Here is a 23394-nt window from a genome sequence, read left to right on the forward strand (position 1 = left end):
AGACTCGAGACTCGAGACTCGCAAAAACCTCGTCACCGTATGGGACGGGATGCCGTTGAACATTTCCTGGAGTCTGTTTCATCTCCTGGACTCTGTCGCGTGGCTGGTTGGCTGCTGTGCGTACATAATCTTTGCTTGAGGTTCTGGAGCCTCCTTCGTCCCTTTGTTCAACGCACGGGTCTTGGTTGTTTCATCTTATGAATTCTGTTGGGTGGCTGCTGGGGTTTATCGTCCTCGCGGTCCGCGGGTTTTTTTGTTTGTTTGGAGTGGTGGTCGGTTCAAACATCCCTGTGGAGAGAGATCATTACCCCTTGAGTTGATGCCGGTTAGGTAGGTTGCTTGCCTGCGTTCCGCTCCGTGGTGATCACATAGCAACAGGAAGGGGGAAACCAAGAAGTCGTCATTAATTGAGTAGCTCCATCGGACACACCTTGTACATGGTAAGGAACAAGGTCATTGTGGAATGTGAAGCTTGTACAGTGCGGGTAGTAGTAAGTTCACGCGCATGATCATCGTCATCGTCATCGTCATCGTCATCGTCATCGTCATCACCATCGCCATTGCCATTGCCCATCATTTTTAGCCTCAGCCCTCGACCAGATTGAGGCTGGACAGCAAGGAGGATTGCGTCTTGGGCGAGATGAACTACTCGACACTAATTCCTACCTTGTTTGCTTACCGACTCCGTACTTGGTAGTGGGCTTGCCGTATTCGGGACAGAGGATCATTGTAGCACAGCTCTTTCGAGAGCGGAGATACGAGTAACTGGAAGGAGGGAGAAAGAATGGGCACCATGATAGCGGCTCCCTTTAGCAGCGGGCATTGTACATATGCTTGCAGTACTGTAGGATTGCCTCACTTCGAGTACAAGGGTACGCCTGGAACAAAGTCGGCCCGGGCCCTTCCATACTACATAGGCCTCACTAATTAACTCTGTGGCTGGCTACCTACTCAGAGAGAAGCAAGAAGAACAAAGCCTTGAAAACTATTCATCATAGCTCCATCGCAAATGCTTTCGAAGCATGGCAGATGGTGGCGCTTTTCTGTTCTCCTTCTCCTTCTCCTTCTCCTTCTCCTTCAGCTTCAGTTTCAGGTTCAGGTTCGGAGAGAATCAATTACAGGCATTCACAGTCACAGGTATGTACCTCATACTTCAAGGCCCGGCGTCGCCCCAAACACCCACCCCCAGATGCGCTTGTCGTTGACCTTTCTTGGAAACCAAGAGGCATACACGAGCGACGACCGTTCATGGGCACTGTGAGGTATGTCGTCTGAGAGGGATGGTTCGTAAGCCTCTCAGCTCTGTCTGTTTCAATCCGAGGAACAAGCCGGCGAAGGTACCCAAGCCCCCAAGTGCCCCTGCTGGGCAAGCTCTTGCTGGCGAAGGTCGATATGGCCATCTCATAACTGCCCAGGGGCCTTTACAGAGGCAACCTGTGACCGAGCGAGCCAGTTCGTTAATCGCGATAATTCATGGTTCTCTGTACTAGCCAGCCAACTTCCCTCACATGTGGACCTTGCAGAACTAACCCCCGGGACACTCGGTCCACGCGGAAATACTACAGTGTCGGAGCAACCCCCCACACCTCGGGATTTCTCACTCTATAGGCTCCTTTTGGGATGGGAGTGTGGTTCTGCATAGGCGTTGGCTGTCAACAGCCTCGAGAAGCGAGTTCAACAGAAAGGGACAAAGCAAGGCCGCGGATTCTTCTACAATGCGCCGTATGTATTCCAGTGCCTTGGATAGGACGCATGCGTTCGTCAAGGCGCTTCACGCTGATCATCCGTAGTTGATCACCGTGCATCGCGTCGTGCCGGAACGGCTGTAGAGGAGAGAGGTGATGGTGCGGAATGAGCAGGCCCGAGAGGAAACCATCAAGGGCTGACGCTGGTGTCGTCTGGGCGATCGGGCTCCAGCCGGGAACAGAGGTCTGTTGACGAGGCTGAGGCTGCGCAACTGGGCATCTCTGTCCCCAGAGTGGCACACCTCCGCTGCTTGCTACTCTATTCAACACCCCGTCCGACAAGAGGGTGCAGTCTCTGTTCCCCAAGAAATCGACGCGGCAGCCCCGTCTGGGGATATTGTCTCCATTCGTCGCGACTACCTGGGTAGGCAACGGAACGGAATTGGCTGGAGGAGACAACGGATGGAGAAAAACGTGGAGGGCGAGGTCAGGGGACGTCTTGCGGTAGAAGTGAATGGAGGATTATTGGCCAGCTTGGTTCGGTCTGGTGTGTAGACATACTCTCACCATTCTTCATTAACACCACGCCCAACCGTACTACCATACTATACAAATTAAAAGATTGTAAGGACCTGTATACCCAACCATGCATGCATGCAAAGAACAAGTCGAGGCTCAAAGTGCTGTTTTGGAAAATGAATGAGTTCGTGCATCCCCCTTTCGAGGCCATTCCTTTCCCTCCCCGTTTCCACTCGGTACGCCACACTGACACCTGCCCATTTTATAGCCTCTGGGGATCCGTCCACCTCCTTCATGCCTCCATCAAGTGACAGAGTCTAGCTTAGGAGGATTCCATCGTAAACGCCTTGCTTCTTTTGAAACGCTCACATGATGCTTTCAAACTCGATAACAAAGGGAAAGGACGAACGAAAAGCCGCGCTGGTCGATTGTCGTTCTGCTCCAAGCACAACCGACCGGAGTGGATTTTGTTCAAGGGTGAAGGTTATTGCAGCTTGTCCTTATCAGGTGCTGTCCTCGGTGCGGTGCTTTCCGTAGGGGCAGTATTGGGAGGACGTCCAGATTCGCCATCACGATCAGCAACCACGGTGACTTGTGGGTCAGGAATCTGAATGTCGATATTCAGGTAGCCGGTCCTTCGCAATGGCATGATTTTGACACCGTCTCTTGCTCCAACCGTGTGGTTCCAATCTATTAGCCACTCTTCCAACGCCTTAAGCTGACCTTTGACCCCCACTGGTCTAAGATCCTCCCAAATCCAACCGGTGACGAGTCCAAGAAAGCCATCCAACCAATTCCAGGCCGAGAATGGATCGTAGGCGACACATAAAGTCTGATTGATATGCTCAATCACATATCGAAATTCTTGCTCCTGCATTAATGGGTCGAGGATTTCGGGATAAATATTCGAGAAAGTTGGAGCAAGATCACCAGCGACCATCCAGTCTCTGCGTATCCGGATAATTCGCGTAGCTGCGTATTCGCGCGAGTCGAGAGGCACATGGGGATTTAAATGTGGAAAACAGGGGTGAGATGGGCCCCAAGCAAGTTCGTCAGCAACACTACCCTCGTTGTCTTCAGTATATGGCCGCGCATCATCGTCTTGAGATGGCATGTGACCATTTATATTGGCTCCGACATAAGCGGACGAGTGTAGAGAGCCAGCCGATTGAGCATGGCTGAGAGAGCGATGAGAGGTGATGCGGCGAGGAGGATGTAAAGGCTGGTCTAGTGGATTGACACCGTAGCTTTGACCTAGAACGGAAGCTTGCTGTGCCTCTAGGTCCCGATCTCGGTCTCGCGGGTTAAATCTGGAGGTGGACAGTTGGGCTCGATCGGGCTCTCGAACGCCATTGGTGTCGGGTTTTTCTGACTCAATCATGAGACCGACGCCCGAGGGTGCGTTGTCGTCTGGAAGATTACCACGTTGTTGGTTCGAGGGAAGAGGCACACTGGTTCGATCACCTACGGGCGGCCCTAACCGTGGACTATGCTCGACTATCGGATCGGTGGGAGAATGCTGGCGAGAGCGACGCTGCTCTGGAAGGGTGAGCAAAGTACGTACGTCACCAGTGCCCGCGTCCAAGGAGGAATGTTGTCGTTGATGATGAGGGTGAGGTTGGACTTGAACACGGGTCGGACGGGGTACGTAGTTGATGGGATAGAGAACCTTGGAGGCGGTGGAACGGTTATCGGGTGGGATGACTTTCTTTTGACGGACCAACAGAGCTTCGAGAAAAGATCTCCTCCGAGGTTGCGGTTGAGGTTGCGCCAGTGTCAAGTCGGGTGGGTCGTATGGGGTGGCAGAAGGATGTCGAGAGGTGGAGAAGAAGGAGGAATAGTCGAATGGGGTGGGTGGCAAGGTCTCTGGAGGGATCACTGCAGACGCATCTCTGGCAGGCTGCTTTTCAAGCGCCCTCGGTGATAGATATGATTGAGATGGTGTTGTGGGATCCGTGGTGGTGAAGAGACTGCGAGTGGTGGTGGTGAGAAAGGGAGGGAAATTGCAGGTGGGAGCAGCAGCGACGGCGGTTGGCCGCAGGCAGAGGCAGAAGCAGAGGCAGAGGCGGAAGGAGCACACGCAGAGGCCAAAGGGGAGTCCGCTAACCACGCCTGCAGACGCTCATGCAGGAACAACTCTTTAGCTGAAGGCCAATTCCTGTCGCTGCTTTTGGTCTTGTTCCTCGAGGAGTTTAGACGCAGCGTCTGTGATAGCATGCTGCTGCTATTCGGCAGACAATGTTTAATTGCTGATAATCAGAGTGGTCATGTGGGATTCGTCGACTGGTATCAGCATTTTGGTCGGTGCTGGTGCTGGTGCCGGTGCCGGTGCCAGTGCCAGTGCCAGTGCCAGTGCCAGTGCCAGTGGATGTGTGCCCTACCAAGCCAAAACAAAAAACCCACGGGCTGTCTGGCTGGGGCTCTGTATATATCTTCGTGAATTGACGGTGGCAGAGGCAGCTGACGACGAGGGTGCCATTAGTATATGAATCGGTCGCCCACTTTCTCAACGTCTTTTATTCACTCCGGACATCCATGGCCATGGCCAGGCACGGATCACCCTCCTTGTAGAGGGTGTGCGTGTGCCTGTTTGTGTGCCACCATTACTAACTACTAGTTCCTAACCGGAACCAATTGCCCTTGTGGTTTGAGCCACCTCACTCGGATCCATGTTCATTCTTGGGCACGACCACTGCTCGTAATTGTCCTTCCCCCCAAGCGATCCGCAGTCATGCTGCCTCACTCCTTTTCCGGCTGCTGCCCACCATCAAGAGATCATCTCGAGTGCCTGTTCTGGATTTGAAGGATAACAGGGTTTGCAACTGGTCCCAAGCCCCCAAGCACGTTGTACATCACTGAGAAGGTTCCTTGCCAAATGTTGCTGCCCGGCTGCTATACCGAAAACTGAGATCGCCGTGTGTCCGTGCATCATTCCCGCGCTGCTGGTTCGGGGGTTAATTAGGCTTCCGCGGCAGGCCATTTTGCCCCAAGTATCCGTACGGAGTATTGGACTTGGTTAGCCCTAAATTGCAATCTTTCCATCCTTGTCTGGAAAGGGGATTTGATTGTCTTTCACAGAACCAAAAACCCACGTCATTGCAAATCTTCTCACTGCAGCCCGAGTTTCGAGTCTGATTGCTCTACGGATCAATGATCAACGGGTACATCTCTTCCGGGTCAATGTGGACTGACAGCAAGTTTCAAGGCTTCCCCAGACTGACAGGATGCACTCCATCGCCTCCTAAAAAATGTCCTTAGGGCGCAGATCAAATCACTTCTCCGACGCCAGCTGCCGCGTCGCGCTAGCTTCAGTGGCTTCAAACCCGTTGGCTCGGTCATTGGCCGCCTTGCGAGCGGACCATCGTGCATGAACCATTTTCTCGCGAATTGCCATTTTCGCTTTCCGAGCACTGTTGTCTGTCCTGACTCCTCACACCGGTCTGGTTCCTGATTTCGCTTGACTCAAACTATTCCTTCACCGGCTGACCATTTCCTTGGGGCTTCCGGCTCGTCGTGGGTACCCTGTGCCTATCATAACGCCTTGCCGGTGATCATGCCAGCCACAATGCCCAGTATCAAGATTGTCGGCCATGGTGATAGTAGTCGATATGATTGATTCGTCGTTGCGTCTGCGCTTGTGGTGGAGCTTGCCACCGAACCTGTTGCCGAAGGTCCATTCGAAGTACCCGTCCCCGTTTGTGGGACACTTGACGTAGTGCTCCTGCTTGAACCCGAACTGTATTCGGAAGTGGTGATGCTAGTAGCATTCATCACAGGAGGGAGCTCAGACTGGGTTGCTATCACATTAGTGGTGAGCAGAGGGTTCGACGTCGTTGTAAGAATGGTCGCTTCTGGTCCAATCGTGATAGGGACGCCAATGACGGCACAGAGTTCGGCCACCACTGAGAAAGTGTCTATATTTTGGTCAGTATGACCACTCGGTTGAATCAATCAACCTGGGTTAGTGCTCAGAGCAGGGCGGACCTACCTTGTTGGTCTGAGGCGTCAAGACAGGTCACCACGGTGCAATTGTTCATACGCTCAATGTATAAGTTGTTCGCGCAGAGACAGGACCATTCACTTAATATAACCGTTAGTTGCCTCGTCTATCATCAGCACGTATTTGTCTCTGAATTCTCGTACCTCTGACTACAGTTCGTCGATGCCACATTGGATATGCAGGAGAGCTTTCACTAGGTCAGTATAACAGTCTGATTTTGGAACGATCATTCAGAGAAGCCTACTGCGCACTGATCAAGGTCATCCTGAGCCAGACCAAGAATCGCCAGTAGCAAGACCACCAAGACTTGCATTGCGACGAAGATCTTCTGCATGTGTTGAGAGGTAGAGAGTGCCGGTTAACCGTCAAGGGTTATGAAGCGTGGAGAAGAATATAGGTATGGTATTTGGGCGTCCGAGGAACAGATATGAAGGGATTATTCTTAGGAAGAAGGTTCTATCTGGTAGGCAGGTTTAAGGCTGGTGGACGTGATGCGCGAGGTAAATTGCAGGCAGCACTCATTCACAGTATGTACGAGTACGTCTTTGGTTGAGTTGGTCCTGCAACTGTCCGCTGGCGATGAGTTGCTGGCAGGTGGCACCCTTGTGTGTCCGCTTCACGAGGCATGAAGGAATTGTCTATCACGCCGGCGGGCTATATGTTGCTAGCGACTGCTAACCCAGAAATCCTTGAAATCCTGGAAACATGGAGGCGTGAAGCTGGTGACGTAGGGTCGTGCAGGCGCCAAACCCATCTTAAGTAAGCGGCGACTTTCCATCAACTGATTCACCGTACGGTTTCTGCGTCTCTCGACCATTGTTGCTTCACCCTAGGCAGCCAAGGCACGAACCGCGTCTGTGTTCGTAGGGGGGTCAGACCACTAGAATAGGTCCTAGTGGTCTTCCATCTCCAAGCAGTGTCCGCGAAAGCACTCACGATCACCCTGATATGTTCAGAAACCAAAGACTAATGTTCCATGTTCCATGTTTCTTAAATAGTCATTTTTAGACTGTACCATTTTAGGATTAACTCCGTCAAGTCCATTAGCCCAAAAAACTATCAATACAATCCTTCTCATGAAGTCCTTTCAGGATAATAGTGTCATCAATCTCGTAGCTAGCTTATGGTTTTCTTTCCCATTGTGATTATACTCCAATTCAATGCAAGGTATCCAAAAAGCTGAGTTGTAGCTGCAAATAAATCCAGATGCGACAGAAGTGGTTCGCATCTCTTACAAGGCGATCATGGCGACAAAGATTGCAGCAGCTAGAGCACCGCAAGCACCGAGACTGCCGCTGCGGACCGAGACGGCGCTGTTACCAGAGCCACCGGTGGTTGTAGCAGCAGCAACAGCCTGGATACCGAAGGTAGTACCAGTGAGGACTTGAGTCGAGCCACCAGTTGTAACGGTAGTGGTGATGGTGGCAGGAATGGGAGCGGCGGTGGTTGAGCTGCAGCCAGACCATGTACCAGTCCAAGAAGAGAAGGGTCCCCACCCAGCAGTCCAGGTTGTCCATGAGTCGCAGTTGACGCCGCTTGCTTTTGTTCCCCATGGGCCGAAACCGCCTGGGCCGCCAGGACCTCCTGGGCCTCCGTGATTGCCACCCCAGTTACCTGGGCCACCCCATGGGCCGGAGCCACCCCAGCCGCTAGGAGCACCAGGAAGACCAGTCGAGCAGGCAGAAACCCAGCTGGACCACTGCGCAGAGTCCCAGTTGCCGAAAGGACCGGATCCTGGGCCGGCAGTGATCTGAGAAGGCCAGGCAGAGCCACCAGAGGTAGCACTGAATGTTGCCTGTTGAGAGTTGGTGACGGTAACACCAGCGTTGGCGCAAAGTTGAGCAACGGCACCATAGATTGCTACATTGTAGTTAGTATTGTGGATTCCAAAGTTGGTTCGTTGGTTAACTTACCCTCTTGATCAGTTTGGTTTGTGCATGAGGTTGCAACACAGGTGTTCAACTGGGAGATGGCGGTTTGGTTGGAGCAAACACAGTCCCAGCCGTTGGAGGAGTCGCAGGAGGTGCCATCCCAAGATCCCAAGCAGTCAGAGAACTAAGACGTAGAGTCAGTAAATGCTAGGCATTCAATATTTGGAGTTGCATGGCGTACAGTGCATGAAGGTAGCCATGCAAGCGAAGAGGTCGCGAACAGGACTGCGGCCAAAGGCACAGCGTATCCCTTCATTCTGGATGGTTGAGTGGTTGGATGTTTGGGTACTGAATGGATTGAGGATTGAGGATTGAGGATTGGAGGGAAAATCGGGCTACTATTCTCACTAAAGAATGTAGTCAAAGTCTGGTGGTTTGGTGGAGAGGATGTTGGGCAGATTGCTGGAGAAGATGGATTTAGGAGATGGGCAGAGAGGAAAAGATATAGGATTTTGGACCGAACGACCAGCCGCTCAGGCGTGCTAACAAGAGGTTGGTGGCAGTTGTTGTCGGTGGGCACAGCCTTGCTTGAGTGGCCGCAGTAACTGCATTGCTAGGGCAGTTGCCAGTAAGCTGCCGTTGCTTGGGACTCCGAACTTAGAAACTCTGCCCTGTATCTTTAGCCCAAGGGGTCGGAGGTCGGAGGTCGGGTATTAGGAGCTGGGAGCTAGAGGGACGACACGTCATGCAGGCATCGTAGCGTACTCGTAGCGGACCAGCCAGGGCGCACTGAACGAAGATACCCACTCCTGCGATGGTAGGGAGTACATACTCGTAGTACGAGGATGGAGTACTCGAACTGTAGCCTGTAGGGTGACCGACTGACAAGCAAGGGAGCCAAGGGAAGAGCCAAGGGCAGCAAGGCCCCTCGGCCCTTGACTGACCTAGCGACATGCCCGAGAGGCTGCAAAATTGGAGGGGCTCTTGGGCATAGCGAAGCCTATCTCACGGGATGATTGTGGTTGGCCTGACACCCCGTTGCCCCCCCAAGTCCCCAACTTCTCACGCCTCCCAAGCCCTCATTCCTCCAAAATGTCCGGCAAGCTAAATCGGGCCTTTGGCTAGACCAAATGCGGCCATCGTGGCGATGACATTCCCTCTTTCCATCCATTTGATTCGTGGCTATTTGAGGACTCTGGGGAACCGTATTCTCAGCCTCAATTCCATCCCCCTCCCAAACTCTGCGGTATCATGAACGAACCGGCTTTGAATGGTGCGGCCGTTCTACCTATACACTTACGGGATTCCATAGATATGGACATGCACGTGAAACATGCACATGGACATTGAAATCCGCACGAACGGTCGTATACAGAGCGGTGGAATCCCTGCATACTGTGGAGTACATCGTACTACCCTTGTACTCATGTTGATGGTGTTGTGGCGCGAGAATAAGGCGATGCAGCAATTGCATCTCGTTGAAGTTGTGCAAATCAAAGGTGGGGATCAGTTTACGAATTGCTCGTAGTAGGCATTTTGGATTTTCCGGGCCTATCGAATACCCCGGTTCCTGTTCAACAATTATCTTGCCATGCTGGTGCCGGATGGTGCTGTACGACCACAGCCATGCTTGAGCACAATCGACACGCACGCGTTCTCGTAAACATCAATATTCGAGCTCGTGCAAAGCCTTCGACTGCAATCGGGTAGTTAACTAACTTGATCTTCATCACCACTTTCGTCACCGAATCCCCCATCATGCCACTATACCTCATTGGCAAACACCATGAGAGCGTTTATGATGACACAAGACCCATTCAACTGCTCGCAAAGACCACCCTTCGTGATCTGATCTGCAAGCGGACATTATTGTTAAGAGGGGAAACTCGTTTGCTTCAGATCGGGTATCGGAGCATAACCACCGACTTGACGCGGCCGACCAGCCATGATCGACGAGCCCGCGTTGGGAATTGGTGGGATTTCAATTGCCAAGACAAGCTGTCGTGGACCTTTATTCTGTGGTCCTGCTGCTGGCCGCTTGTCCGTACCAGCAACCCTTTTTGGCCCGCAGCCATCGTTCGCGTGGGAAATTCGTCCCGTTTCAGCTGCTCATTCTCGAGATGACCGGTTTCCTTTTTCTTCATGCTCCCTCAAACAGTTCCGGCTTCATGTTGATTTTGCATAATTTCGCCAAACATCCGCTTAGCTGCAAAAATGATTGCACTCCCTCCAGGATTCGCATATGGGTGAAGCCAATCTCTTTGATAAATTCCAGCTTCGAATGCTCTGAAAGTGTCGGGATTGTCTTAGTCACGCGGAACATGGTGCTGATGATGTCGTGTGAGGAATAGCCCAGATCCCTACATCGCATGCATGCAACATCAGTGACGCGGCTCTCCTCGGACTTGTCCCTCGTGATCACTTACCACAGTTCCTGCAGTGTATCCACTGCATTATCAATCTTGCCCTCCCAACAAGCTTTAATCATTGCTTGCACTTTGACTGGATGCGGGCTGTCCACGACCCGGAATACGTTGTCACCACTGACGAATCCAAATCCAGCCCAAGTACTTTGTAGGTTATTGATTGCCTGACGCATGTCTCCCTCAGCGCTGAATACCAAGGCCGCCAGCCCGTCTTCCGAGTATTGCACCTTTTCTGCTTCGACAATCTGCATCAATCGTTGAACGACTTGCGCGTCGGTAAGCCGCGAATATCTCAAGATGGCGCATCTTGATTGCAACGGTTCAATGATCTTGTTCGATTGGTTGCAGGCGAATGCGAATCGAGTCGTGTTGGAATAGATCTCCATCGTTCTTCGTAGGGCTTGCTGTGCACCCGATGTCATGCTGCTCCTCAGTTAGACTGGCGTGTCTGCCAACTCATCCAGGTCATGGCACACCTGTCTGCTTCATCCAATATCACCAGCTTGTGACGGCCCGGAGGCAACGTCACCTTCTTTTGTGCAAAGCCTTTGATCCTATTCCTCACAACATCGATCCCTCTTTCATCACTAGCATTCAGTTCAAGGACGGCCTCTTTGTACGCGTCGCCTAGTAGGGTTCGGGCAAGGCACAAAATGGAGGTAGTTTTGCCAATTCCTGGCATTCCTGATATGATTACGTGGGGCATGTTCCCATCTTTTGCAATGATTTTGAGTCGCTCGATTGTTTCCGAATTGCCCACCACATCGTCAAGGTAGACCGGCCTGTATTTCTCGACCCTGTTCACCAGTGAGCATTTTGACCGAAGAGAGCTGACGAGAGACTACCATGGTAATTCGTATTCGGGTGTTGCGCCATTGGCATTTGCATTCAACGCCTTCCTGGCACCAGAAGACGAAGATTCGGGCTGGCCAGACATTTTGCAAGTCACAGAGATATGTATCTGTGCCACTGTTGCGAAGTGAGTGCGAGATGTGGTAGAAATCCGTAATTCTCCAACGCCTGGAACCTTCAATCCCGCGCGCGGGCACTTGTGGGGACGGCGCGTCGATAACGCGTAAAGTGGTTAAGCTTGGCGGTCCCTTCATCTTTGGAGCGAATGCTCCGATCTAATAATGATCTGTCTTTGTGTCAGAGCCTCACAGTTTAGATTTAGTCCCATCTCTCCTCCATCTTAGACTTGATCCATGCATCGGCCGTGACTTTGTTATCGGAAAGACAGTTTTACCTGTTGCATGCCCGAAACCCACTTTCCGATATCTGGACGACTTGCATACAAGTCCTCTGGCCACATGCTCGAATTCCTCCAACATCACCATTCGGTATCAACATCCGTCTCACACTCTGAGTGTTAGTCATGACGTTATCTTCGTGACCTTTATGATGCCGGTCTAGAAGAATCTCAGTGGGGGATCCACGTGCAGCTTGCCTGGAGGTGTCAGGGCTAGGCATTCATCTGTAAGTGACCAGCGTCATTGAGAGGATTCACGATCACTCCATCCAGTCAGTTCAAGCCTTTACGGGTCCAAGACAGGTGAGGTAGCCCCTCTTGAGACAGGCATGTGTTCTCATTTGAATATGGTTGTTGACTGGAGCTTGAACCATTTCAAATACCTGGAAACGTAAGTTCCAATTCGTTCCTTTTCTGTGCTTCGTTCTTCAACAGGTGTTTTCCATGCAACGCCTCACCAAAGTGTTACGTTCGCTCCAACCTAACAGCCCCGGCCTCGTCCATCGACCTGTAGCGACATCTTTCATCAGGTCACATCAGCAGATACCTGCATTCTCGACCTGTCAAACCTCTAGGTCTCAATCACCATTCAGCACCGCCCACAAATTGGAAGCGAACAAAATGTCGAATCCCTCCGGAACCCAAGTCGACGCGTCGACAAATTTCCCCAAGAACACAGGCGCAACACCCGGAGAAGGGTTTGAAGTCCGCCAAACCTCGACATCCGCAGACTACAAGCCGGACCCATCGAAATCTCTCAAACTCAATCCCGCCCGGCAAGCCCTCATCGACGACATCATCGCCCTATATTCATGCCAACCGACGGTCGAGCGCGTCAAACGCTACACGCCAGATTGCGTCTACGACGATCAGTTCGTGTACGCGAACGATCGGTACAAGATGGCAGGACAATGGTTTGCGCTGCCGAAGCTGTTCAAGGAGTCCAAGAACGAAGGGTACGAGGTGATCAAGAACGACCGTGACCTCATCCAGTTCAAGAACGAGCAGAGTTGGACGTTCAAGCTGATTCCCAAGACCGCCACCATCAATGCTCTCGTCAGTCTGAGTCTTGATCCGGACAGTATCGGCGAGAATGAGGACTTCATTCGTGTCAAGTACCACAAGGACCAGGCCAATGACAAAGACTATTCTCGTCAGTTCTCAGCACCCCTCTCCTTCTTCATAATGCCCCGCACTCTTGATTAAATCTCGTGTCGTCCTAACCACAGCGGACTGCAGATGAAGGATTGGGCTTCAGCTTCAAGAAATGGCAAGCCGACAACGTGGCCAAGAACATGGACAGCAAGGAAGTCGAGGCATTCATCGCCGACAAAGGCGCCGCAAAGGAGGCGGTCAGGAAGTACGGTGATGGAACGGGCGATGCTCCCAAGAAGGATTTCTGAACGAGTCAGCATTCTCGAGACCCCGGGTGGCGGGACCGTTGATGATGCACAACTCCCATCACCATCAAGAGTTCGAATGATGAATGAAAATAAGAACACGTGAATCAGTTCCAACATCGTCTTCCATATTATTCTTACACGGGTGCTGTGGTCGCTAGTGGTGAGATATCATGTTTGCCCTCATTCAACCAGTCTTGCCCAGATATATATATACAAACGAATTCCTAATCGTCACAAACCCTCCTGGTGTATGATCGGGGTATATCCCCTTCCACAACGCTCGCTAATAACACAAGTCAATTGTACGTGTAGGGATAATGTGTCATCATCAAATTCCAAGCCGACTCTCCCCACCACTACAGAACTAGTGACGGAAAGCCATACCAGGACGCCACCCGGTGCGACTATATGCCTGGGATCGCTCGCTCACCGTGCTTGCGACCGAGTTATTGCGGTTTGACGAGATGGCCTGTTTGTTGCCAGGTTGGGCCTTTTGGAAGAGGCCGCGGTGCACAGGGACGTCGTAGATCCGCACGGGCGCCTGTGGCTCGTCGGTGGGTAGTAGGAAGTCCGGGATGTATTTCTTGAGTTGCATGGTTGTCCGGAGTGGTGGAGCGTTTGGTTGATTTTGGAGGGTCGTGTGTTTATGGTGTGGAATGAAGTGCTATATATGTGGCTTTCGTAGATACTGGAGCAGATGCTATTTCTTGTTGGCGTATGAATGATGACGGGAAATCAAATCCCAGGTTTGCTCGACGGGCACGCCATCAATATATGTACGCGTGCCGACACGGTGCACGATCTGCAAATAGTCAGCAGCCTCATGAAAGATTAAAAAAAGATTATGCTTAATCGCCCAGCAGACAACAATGGAAAAGGTACGCCCGGAACCCCCCAAACGCCATTGCCTTGCGTCATCACGGACGCTCTTCGGCGCATAGCATTCTCGGAAGGCGGAAGAAAATCTCTCACTGCTGCTAGTTGGGGTGGTTGGAGGGGAAAAAAGAATGAATAAACACTGCAAAGGCAAACTAACTTTAGCAGGACCTCAATTGTGACCTTTGGGTGGCCCTGTGGGTGCCCACCCAGTGTCTTTGCCCCAAGGAGGATGACTAATGCCTCGTGAAGGACCCTGGAAATTATTTGCTGACGGAGAGAACCCGTACCTCGTACTGTACTGTTTTCCCTCGGAGGAGGATGTTCACAAGAAAGATGAAGGACTTGATGGTTGTGGTTGAATGATTTTCCTGGAGCATTACTGTACAAACAATGACGTCGATTGTAGTGACTGTTCAGCCTTGCCGAGCGAGGCATTTTTGACTGCCCCAGCCTTGTCCTTGGAACAGCTCTATTGTTGATTGGACCGCTTGAACAGGCGATTTGCCGAAGGATAACTCTGGAATGGAAGAACTAGTTTTGATACCGAGTTGGTCTATCGATGGGAAGAGACGAGTACGGTTCACAGATACTTGCCCTGGGACGATTGCCGCCCTGGGGCGCCACGACACAGGGAAGCTAGGACAATGACTCGAGTGCTTTAATACAACATGCGTTCACTGACGGGTCAGCTACGGGGAGATTTACATAGCCTGGAATATCGCGGTAGACCTTTTCGCGCTGACGGGGTCGCATACCCTTGGACGCTAATGTGCCTGCCGCCTTCGGCCCCAACCTCAAACCCTTCTTGCAGGGCCTCTAATTCAGAGCAAACATGCAGCCTGGGATTGATCCAACACTGCTATCAATACAACCATCCAAGCTAGCCATTTAAGGTACTAATACAAGTATGTGAATTGAGAATGCCATCTCGGGACCATGAGAGCATTCATGACACTCGAAGGATCTCGCGACATGATTGGAACTGTGGGCACAATCACTTGTTCTCAGGCGCGGCTGTGTCCTCAGGGCCTTTCCCATCATTTCTTACATCGTTGATCAGTTTCGAGATTCCGAGTAGGGCATTGCGAGCAGGTAGGGCCGTTGTCATTGGTTGCTTCATTCAACAGCTGGAGCGCCTTTTCCAGTCTCTCGAGGCTCCCTCCATCACTGGCCATTTCGGAGTTTTCGCCGTTCGCAGGGCCCGAAAGGTTGCGTGGTGCTGGGGTCGAAGTGGAAGTCGACGGCTGACCAAGAATTGCTTCCGAGTTGGGCACACTCGTTGCTATCGTTGCATTTGAGGTGGACGTGTTGAAGGATGTGGTTTGCTCTCGAGGTACATGGAATGCAATTGAAACGCCGGAGTAGGTGTTATTGGCGGTCAATTCGGGTCGATATCCATTCTTCTAGTCAGGAAAGAAAGTAGTTCTATGGCGTGTTTGTTGTAGATATCTGCTGCGATCAAGCTGTCCGGGTCGATCTCATGCCTGAAAATCGAGTTGGTGATCACTATTAAGCAACGAAGTCGTAATGGATTGGAAAGAGTTATATTGTTCATGATATATTGTACGTCTGACTGTTCGATCGAAGATACGCTCTGCTTGAGAACACGAAGAATGAATTCGCACAGGCTAGGGGCTTGAAGTCGGAATGCGAGAGTGTACAATTTGAGCACAGCTAGAACAGTCATTTCGGCAACCTCTCGAGAGTAGACATATCTGACGAAGTGTTCGAAAGTTTCAGGATCTTCGAAGGGCAACTTGATTATTGACTCGAACGGGCTCATGCCGTGAGATGGCCACGACAGGAATATTCTGGCAAAGCCAGAGATCTCCATCAACGGGCGCTCGTGGATGAGCCACGTCACGGATCGTTCTCCAACTATGACCTTGGTCATCTCAGTAAGGCCTCTCAGTTGAACGTTCGAAGTCGTGTTGACTGCCATGGAAGGAATAAGTGGTCTCCGCGGACTTGGTACGAAAGATCCTGATCTGAGTTCTTCATAGCTTAGATCCGACTGGATACGCGTCGCCAGGTCTTCCTCGCTGTGTGGGAGTGATGGATCATCCATGCAATAAGGTTCTCCATAACGATGCCCTGGGTTCATTATGTGTGATGAAAGGGCAAAAAATGGGCGGAGGCCCGTTTCGAGGTAGTTATTCAAGCGTTGAGTTGGGAAGGACAGAAGGATCGTTCGAACTTCTGATGGGCATAATGAAGTAATGGAAAGAGAGTTGGTGTCTCCACAGACAGCGTTCAGGTTTCGAGGCAAAGCTCTACACCTGACAGGCAGTCAGTAACTTTGGTGCTTCAGCTGCTGTGGTTGGCTGAAATGCATTAGGCACGTATTGCTGCATTACAGGCAGTGAATCTGCTGGCACTCTTATGGTGACAATGAAAGGGGGTAATTCTGCCGTGATGATGCTTCAAGTGTTGTGTCCGCTTCCGCAGATTATGCTAGAAATCGGAAGTGAAAAAGCAAAGAGATAGGTGGGCACACCATCCTGCTCTCCATAATTTTCCTACATCCGCCGGGTTTGGTCGCGGATCAAAGCGCAACAACAGACATTTTGATAAAATCTTGGCCATTATTGGACCATCGCCCAGTGGTGTCCAGTTTACACCTTGTCATCTCTTCTCCTTCAACGAGGTCGATACTCATAATGCCATCCCAAGCCATCAATTTTCGCACGGAGATGAAGGGATAGTAAATTCCTTTGCTGATTGCCTGAGCAATGTAGGAGAGTGGGTTCCCGGGGCTCTTAGAGGCTTGAGCAGATTGTGGTTCCTCAAACGATTCAAACTCCGATTCAAACGGTCTCGCGTATGTTCGTTTTACTTGCAGATTGAATGGGTCGACAATGTGTCCTTTGGGCCGTAGGAAGGGCAAAGGGCGTCGAACCTGGACGAGAAGCTTCACTGTATCGTTCTTCTTGATTAGATCTATTGAACGAACCAGGTTCAATGGCCTTATCAATGCGTATCCTCCGACAACGGTGAAGACCATTATTCCCAGCCGGCATCCAACTGCGACAAACCAGGGAAGGTCCCGACTGGGGTCGTAGTAGTCTGGGTTTGCGAAGGCTAGCCCACCAGCGGTCAAAATGCAACTTCCAGCGATGACATAAGAGGCAGCGAACAACCCCAGATGTGATGAGGGGGCCTGATAAATCTTTCTTTGACCGTCGTTATACAGGTGTTCAGCAAACCGCCGCTTCATCAAGTGTTCCGTCTCAAGATTACTCTCGGCGGAACGAGAAATCTGACTAAGACCTGGACGTCTTAAGCGGCTGGCCTTTGTCGAGGCTACGGTGCGTTGAGGTACTTGATTTGTAGGTTTGGCACCATGTAGAGCTGATCCATGAAATCGTCGGACAAGGCGAACGGCGAGGCGGAATTGAGCGAGCGGTGGACGGACGAGGGATCCTGGAGACATTTCGAGGTCGAGGTGGAGAGATGGAGAGATGAGGTTTTAATACAGTGATATTAGCATGTTCGACCTCGCCATGCACTGAGAGGAAGTAACGCCAAATGCGATTCTATATCCCACTCCGGGTCCCTGGCTAGCGACACATTGAGGATGGGTGGTGTTGGTTCCTTTGGTTGCAGTCAGGTATTTATCCGTCGTAAAATTATATGGAGTCTCCAGACAGCTCCGAAAACTAGGCACTTTCACTCATGTGTACCTGCATGCACGCAAGTGGAAGGTCAGGCGAGATCTGCGCTTCAAGCATCTCCGAGTCTACATGACTGCATTATTTTCAAAACTCCCTGTTGTACAATGGATGATATGTGTGGAGTCGTGGCTACCATGGTTCGTTCAATCTAAGAAGCCAGTACACTCGTCAGAGAGTCTTGTTCATAGATGCATAGCGACATCCTGTGTCTCCCTTGTTGATTCAACACCGGCACCTTGTTGGATTGCCTCCAGGAGACGAGGCGAAACATTCTGGAGGTTATTGTCCTCCACAACCCCTAGAAGCTTGACAAAGAAATCTTGCCGCAGGACTTCCATGAGGAGGTCGTTGGAATCAATCATGGACGATGCTGCATAACGTAGGATACCACCAAATGGTTGATCGTCGCCTCTTGTCATGTACTTGTTCTCGACGTTGGGCAGGCTGGAGGTCGTCAATGCAGCCCAGTCTAGTGGTGCAGCTCTTGCAATAAAGTCAAAAAGCCTGGCCTGAGAGATTGTGACTAGTTGCAGCCCTTTCTTTGTATTGACATCTCGTTTTGAGGTTGTAAGGGATGTCCATTCAAAGAGAATCTTGTAGACATCTATATCGTGGAATATCCTTCTCCAAAGAAGTCCCTGTCCTTGTGCTTCTCCGAGTCGTTCCCCAGCAGATATCACGGTTACGCTGTCCTTGCTATCAACAGCCAACAACCCCTCGATCGCTTCAAGAGCTCGTTCTGCAACTTCAGTGTTCTCCGAGCCCAACCACAAGGTAAGCAGTGTTTTCACAAGACTAGAGCTCGCTGCAATAAACGAGGCACCGCTCGGAGTATCTGCCGCTTTCCGTAGATATGCTATGCAAAGTAGCTGGATAGGTACCGATGGTGAGTCCAGACCTTCTTCGAGTTTGTTGGCAGTGACGGATTGTTTCAACTCATCAAACGGAATGAGGGAAATGTCCCGTTCCAAAAGACAGGTCAAAGGGCGGGGATCCTGCTGCAGAACTTGAAGCAGGGCCTCGCCAGTGCTCAGCAACTGCCACAAGGTTGGTCCGGGAGTTGAGGTGTCGAGTGACCTTTCTGCACGTTTCAATAGATCTTCATCTAGTATCACCCCACCTGTTTCGACTTTGCGCAGATGAGAAAAGAGCTCATCAAACAGAACGTCTTGGTCTTCCACGTAGGCGTCCATTGGAAATGAAAATCAGCTGGTCTGGAATACATGAAATATTGAATCTACCAAGCCCATGACTTGATGGCACACTATTCGTGAGTTAGAAGTAGTCGACGTCTGAGGCGTCAGTCGAGTCGAGTGTGACGCGTGAATGGCAGCCTTGTCCCGCCTTCTCCTGCAGTACCTCTCACTTTCCCCTCCTTTTACAGTAAACCCTTGTGCCAAGCAATTCCCCAGCCTGGCCCATCACCACGACAATGGCGTACCAAAGTACTCACGTACCAAGTATCCTACTATTCAGTACCATTCTCTGAAGTTCTCGGTCGATCAGCAACACCTTTGACATTGATATCGCTGACCCTCGGAAGTTACCAAATACCACTCTTGCCTTGCTTCCCCATCTACAATGACAGACAGCGCCGAAAACCCTCTGCTCTCGTCAAAGCCCTCAGACACTGGCCTCTTCGTCTCCCTCCATCCTCTTGTACTCCTAACAGTCTCCGACCATGTTACCAGACAATCAGTAAGGAGACAAAAGGGCCCAATCGCGGGCGCGCTTCTTGGACAGCAGAAGGGCCGAGAGATAACCGCAGAATATGCCTTTCCCGCGAATCTGGTACAGAACGCTGAAGGGCAATGGCTTTTCAACGCAGCTTGGATGGAGGAGCGAGTTCAACAATGTAAGCGGATCCATGTCAGACTCCCATCGGTTGTCCATCTGATGCCTCCTAGACCGAGATGTTCACAAGGCTCCTGCGCTGGACTTTGTTGGCTGGTACACTCTATTCCCTGAATTTGGTCCCTCACCTGCCATTGTTGCATTGCAACGACAAGCCATTACTTTCTTGAACGACAGTGCCATATTACTAGCACTACACCCCGAAGCCATCGCTCAAGCTAGCACGGTCAATGCCCGCCTCCCTGTATCCATCTACGAAGGTCTAGATGAAGTTGAGCATCAAAAGGATGAAGCCTCCATGCAGGTTGACGGCGAAGAGTCAGCCTTGTCTGAGATCAAATTCCGTTCAGTCCCCTACACAATTGAAACCGACGAGACCGAGATGATCGCAATTGACTATGTCGCCAAAGGGGCAGGAAGTGCCGCAGCCGTTGCAGACACCATCTCAGATACTACTGCTGAAGTTCCGTCCCCACCTTCACCAACGGAGCCTGTGATAGACAAGAAAGGCAAGAAACGCGCCGACACACCATCAACTCCGGCTGCCACCAGTTCTTCAGAGACTGAGCAGAAAGCAACGAATGGAACCCCTGAAATAGTGAACCCGCTCATGCCAGAGGAAGAAGACCAGATTGCAAGCATCACCACGCGGCTCAACTCGGTCAGAATGCTCCAGACTCGCATATCCCTCCTCCGAGAATTCATTCAATCTCTCCCACCATCCTATCTGTTAGATCAGACATCATCTGTCGCGCCCGATCCTTCCCACCTTCCTCATTTACGCAATATCCAAGCCCTGTTAACTCGCCTGTCACTGCTCACGCCTGTCAGTTCATCCTCCGCCATGGAACCCCTCGCCGCCGCCTCACGGGCCCAATCTAACAACGTCGCGCTAGCAAGTATGCTCTCTGTGCTCGGACAGGACATCCAAGCCCTCAGCGAACTTGGTCGGAAGTTTTCCATAGTGGAGAGTCATCGAAACTCGAAAGCCGGTAAAATCGGAGCGGCTGGGGGTGGCGGAGGTGGAGGCCCGGGAAGTTTGGGTTCCAAAAACGGCGGCGGCGGAGCAAGTGGCTTCGGTGGCTTGGATGAGGGCGATGGTCGATTTGGCGGGCTTGCTGGGTTAGCTGGCTCCGGACCTGGGCGTGCCTTGCTTGCGTGAATGATCTTTGCATGCTACGACTGGAGAAGAATAATGAACTGTATAGGACTGGGGCAGCCGGCGAATCATTACGAAGCCTTGACGAATGTGATTTGCTATTAGAGCCGCTCATGGGGCCACTGAGTCCTTAACATCGGAATCAAATCTCGTCGGTCTGCTGACAAGGCAGCTGGCGGACAAGATGCAGAGCGATCTGCAGCGGGAAACATCAACATCGATATAGATCCTGGACCGAGTGACAGTTTCGCCCCCTCATACGATGTGATATCTAGACCGGGGTCTCCTCTTCAGCCAATCCACAGCCGCCTCGTCCAAAGATATTGCACTGGCTCTCGCACTGCAGACGATGACATCCATCCGTGGCAGTTGGCCTTGAAGGGCCTAGCAACGACGTACCAGTGACGACGGGATCGCGCACACTAGCACTAAATAGTATTGGAAAGGAAGGGTGGTTTCTTCCCATATGACGCAGACCAATGAGACCGGTGAGATCACTGCGTTCTCAGCTGGTGGAGTTGTAGAAGCGAAGATATCGTCTTTGCATAGACTGGCATACCCTGTAGCATAGCGATCGCCATCGCCACCGCCATCGTCAGGCGTTTCAACAATATGCACCGGTGGCTTTACAATGCGTGGGTGGGCAGCGATAATGAGAAACAACTTTAAAGGGGCCGGTACTAGGGATCCCACCAACGCCAGACACACAACTGCAAGCCCTGTAACTTAGGCACTGGAAGGAATTCGGAAACGGGAGAAATGTAGAATTTATTTTCTCGCAAGTCGGGTTGGGCGCGAGCCCCATCATGCTATACTAAGATCTGTACACAGGCACCCGCTCACTCGCTGCCAGTGGCTTGCACAGTGCACTCATTTCTCTTCGCTCCTCTCTGTGGAAAAGGAGGAAACGTCTCCTGCTGTGTGTCCAAGGACTACCGGCTAGCTAGCTAGCTAGGTCAAATACCATCATTCAGTTCAAATCAAATCAAAGCACATTCATTCCTGCTCTGATCACTTCGTTCAACTCGTGCCGCCTTCGTAAAGGGAAAAAAAGGAGGAACCCTCGACAATATCACTCAGATGATAGATGCCTTCGGCAGCAGAATATCATTTGGGGTGAAAATGGTTGGTCCCTGGCGGGTGTTAAGATATTGCTTCGCCCAAGAAGTAAAGGTGGTTGCATTACGACAAATCGGGGCTGAATCTTAGTTTCGTTAAAACTCTGTCTGATGGCGGTTTGATAAATGGTGGTTAAAACAGACACAACATGAAAAAATCGAAGCCGCGCTTTTTGGCTGCACATTTAGAATGTCCGGACGCCAATGCTCATGTTGTTGTGGAAAGGAAAGGAAGATACCAACGCTGAGTCATATGTATGCGGTAGGATAACACAACGCGTAGAATTAATATTGTTGCTTGCAGGTTCGCCAAGAACCTTATGTGACAAGAACGTCAGCGGGTCGGTGATGTCGCCTCGTAAACAGTCGTAAGCGGAACCGCTTTTTGGAGTGTTCCTCTTGAGAAGGTTGTAGATAAGAGGTATTGGGAATATCTGGCTGAGACGGCTGTGGGGCTTTGGTTCTGTTTGTCGTTGGCAGGGGGGGTGGAGCATCGGACGTGGAAAAGCTTCGTCCTTTATCTAGAGCGGTTGTGCTCTTCTTCTTGCGTATGGTCTTCATCAATCTGCTGATATGAGGTTGTTTGGGATCATCAAAGGGATCTAGCGGGCTTGTTGGTGGTGGAGGGAGGGATTTATTCAGATCTGGTGTCGAAAATCGGAGTGAATTGACGTTGTCCATGGATCTAAGGCTGCTACCGCTTTGAGGTCGTGAGCTACCGTCGGCGACTAGGCGAAGAGTCCGCTTGATAGCTTCTGTCTCTAGAGATGGATTTGTCGTGTCGAACGACCTGTGAAGACCTGAGTTGGAAGTTGTTCGGCTCTTGTGTAATTGAGAGTCGTTCCGAAGGCTGCTTCCAGGCTTCTTGCTACTATTGTAGGACTTGCGGGCAGCGTCCGAAAACCTTCGGGCAGAGTCTCCAGGGGTAAACCCGGCGCTTGTCAAGGGTGTTGAATAGTCTTGCGTTGAGAGCGTGTCTCTATGTGAGGATTCAGAGGGAGTGGCGGTATCGGGATTCAAATTGAGAAGATGTTGGATGGCACTGTTGGTCTTGGAAGCATCGATCTTGTGAGCAGGTGCAGAGATGTGCTCTGATTTCGTCTTGGACTGCTGTACGGGTTTGCCTTCCTGAATTTGAGCAGCGATGTATTTGAGTGGGTCATCCGACATATCATCTGAATGTGGGACATTGGCCAGGACCAAGGTGCAGGACGATTTCAATTCGGCCTCCTCCTCCTCGGTGAAGAACTTGCGCTCGATCCATGGCGAGTCGGGAATGTAATGGGGGTCTTCAGGCTCTCCCAGGTACTTTTTATGCGTCTTCGACTGTGGGCAGATCAGATCAGTTCTTGCGGGCTTTAGCATTCGGGGAGAGCTTACCGTGGTGCCGATAGATAGAGGCACCCTTTTCCCTGTCGCAGGCATTGTGGGATGAATTTAGGACAGTCTGTCCAGCAGGCAAGGTAGCGCGGAGGACAAAGGAAGGCGCGTTTGGAGATATTGGTCCGGATTGGAAGGTGCTTTTGGGTGCTGGGGGGAGTGGGTTCGAGGGCGAAG

The 23394-nt window shown here is 51.4% G+C and overlaps 11 protein-coding genes across 11 annotated transcripts; 2 read left to right on the plus strand and 9 right to left on the minus strand.

Annotated features, from left to right (window-relative positions):
* Nucleotides 1-2688: 2688 nt before the first annotated feature.
* On the minus strand, nt 2689-4421 carry A1O9_03340 (uncharacterized protein; the record flags this gene model as incomplete). Its single annotated transcript, XM_013408906.1, has 2 exons — nt 2689-4174; nt 4285-4421. 2 exons carry the CDS (start codon nt 4419-4421, stop codon nt 2689-2691), a joined length of 1623 nt encoding a protein of 540 aa, XP_013264360.1.
* A 1314-nt stretch (nt 4422-5735) lies between these two features.
* Nucleotides 5736-6538, minus strand: A1O9_03341 (uncharacterized protein; the record flags this gene model as incomplete). Its single annotated transcript, XM_013408907.1, has 4 exons — nt 5736-6118; nt 6193-6284; nt 6348-6391; nt 6449-6538. 4 exons carry the CDS (start codon nt 6536-6538, stop codon nt 5736-5738), a joined length of 609 nt encoding a protein of 202 aa, XP_013264361.1.
* Nucleotides 6539-7435: 897 nt separating this feature from the next.
* On the minus strand, nt 7436-8397 carry A1O9_03342 (uncharacterized protein; the record flags this gene model as incomplete). Its single annotated transcript, XM_013408908.1, has 3 exons — nt 8317-8397; nt 8118-8259; nt 7436-8064 (listed from the first exon to the last, which is right to left on the minus strand). The coding sequence occupies exons 1-3, from the start codon at nt 8389-8391 to the stop codon at nt 7436-7438; spliced, it is 846 nt and encodes a 281-aa protein (XP_013264362.1). The 5' UTR covers nt 8392-8397.
* A 1818-nt stretch (nt 8398-10215) lies between these two features.
* A1O9_03343 (replication factor C subunit 4) lies at nt 10216-11438 on the minus strand (the record flags this gene model as incomplete). Its single annotated transcript, XM_013408909.1, has 4 exons — nt 10216-10435; nt 10502-10924; nt 10978-11298; nt 11347-11438. 4 exons carry the CDS (start codon nt 11436-11438, stop codon nt 10216-10218), a joined length of 1056 nt encoding a protein of 351 aa, XP_013264363.1.
* A 933-nt stretch (nt 11439-12371) lies between these two features.
* On the plus strand, nt 12372-13153 carry A1O9_03344 (uncharacterized protein; the record flags this gene model as incomplete). Its single annotated transcript, XM_013408910.1, has 2 exons — nt 12372-12903; nt 12990-13153. The coding sequence occupies 2 exons, from the start codon at nt 12372-12374 to the stop codon at nt 13151-13153; spliced, it is 696 nt and encodes a 231-aa protein (XP_013264364.1).
* Nucleotides 13154-13517: 364 nt separating this feature from the next.
* A1O9_03345 (uncharacterized protein) lies at nt 13518-13748 on the minus strand (the record flags this gene model as incomplete). The annotated part of the gene is made up of 1 exon (XM_013408911.1): nt 13518-13748. One exon carries the CDS (start codon nt 13746-13748, stop codon nt 13518-13520), a length of 231 nt encoding a protein of 76 aa, XP_013264365.1.
* A 1698-nt stretch (nt 13749-15446) lies between these two features.
* A1O9_03346 (uncharacterized protein) lies at nt 15447-15935 on the minus strand (the record flags this gene model as incomplete). Its single annotated transcript, XM_013408912.1, has 1 exon — nt 15447-15935. A coding segment is annotated over one exon (489 nt), but the record flags the coding sequence as incomplete, so codon positions are not given.
* Nucleotides 15936-16577: 642 nt separating this feature from the next.
* On the minus strand, nt 16578-17279 carry A1O9_03347 (uncharacterized protein; the record flags this gene model as incomplete). The annotated part of the gene is made up of 1 exon (XM_013408913.1): nt 16578-17279. Exon 1 carries the CDS (start codon nt 17247-17249, stop codon nt 16578-16580), a length of 672 nt encoding a protein of 223 aa, XP_013264367.1. The 5' UTR covers nt 17250-17279.
* Nucleotides 17280-17888: 609 nt separating this feature from the next.
* Nucleotides 17889-18899, minus strand: A1O9_03348 (uncharacterized protein; the record flags this gene model as incomplete). Its single annotated transcript, XM_013408914.1, has 1 exon — nt 17889-18899. One exon carries the CDS (start codon nt 18897-18899, stop codon nt 17889-17891), a length of 1011 nt encoding a protein of 336 aa, XP_013264368.1.
* Nucleotides 18900-19287: 388 nt separating this feature from the next.
* Nucleotides 19288-20722, plus strand: A1O9_03349 (uncharacterized protein; the record flags this gene model as incomplete). Its single annotated transcript, XM_013408915.1, has 2 exons — nt 19288-19561; nt 19614-20722. 2 exons carry the CDS (start codon nt 19288-19290, stop codon nt 20720-20722), a joined length of 1383 nt encoding a protein of 460 aa, XP_013264369.1.
* Nucleotides 20723-22254: 1532 nt separating this feature from the next.
* On the minus strand, nt 22255-23151 carry A1O9_03350 (uncharacterized protein; the record flags this gene model as incomplete). Its single annotated transcript, XM_013408916.1, has 1 exon — nt 22255-23151. A coding segment is annotated over one exon (897 nt), but the record flags the coding sequence as incomplete, so codon positions are not given.
* Nucleotides 23152-23394: the final 243 nt, after the last annotated feature.

Source organism: Exophiala aquamarina (genome assembly GCF_000709125.1).
Source record: "Exophiala aquamarina CBS 119918 chromosome Unknown aczIA-supercont1.2, whole genome shotgun sequence".
Taxonomy (NCBI): domain Eukaryota; kingdom Fungi; phylum Ascomycota; class Eurotiomycetes; order Chaetothyriales; family Herpotrichiellaceae; genus Exophiala; species Exophiala aquamarina.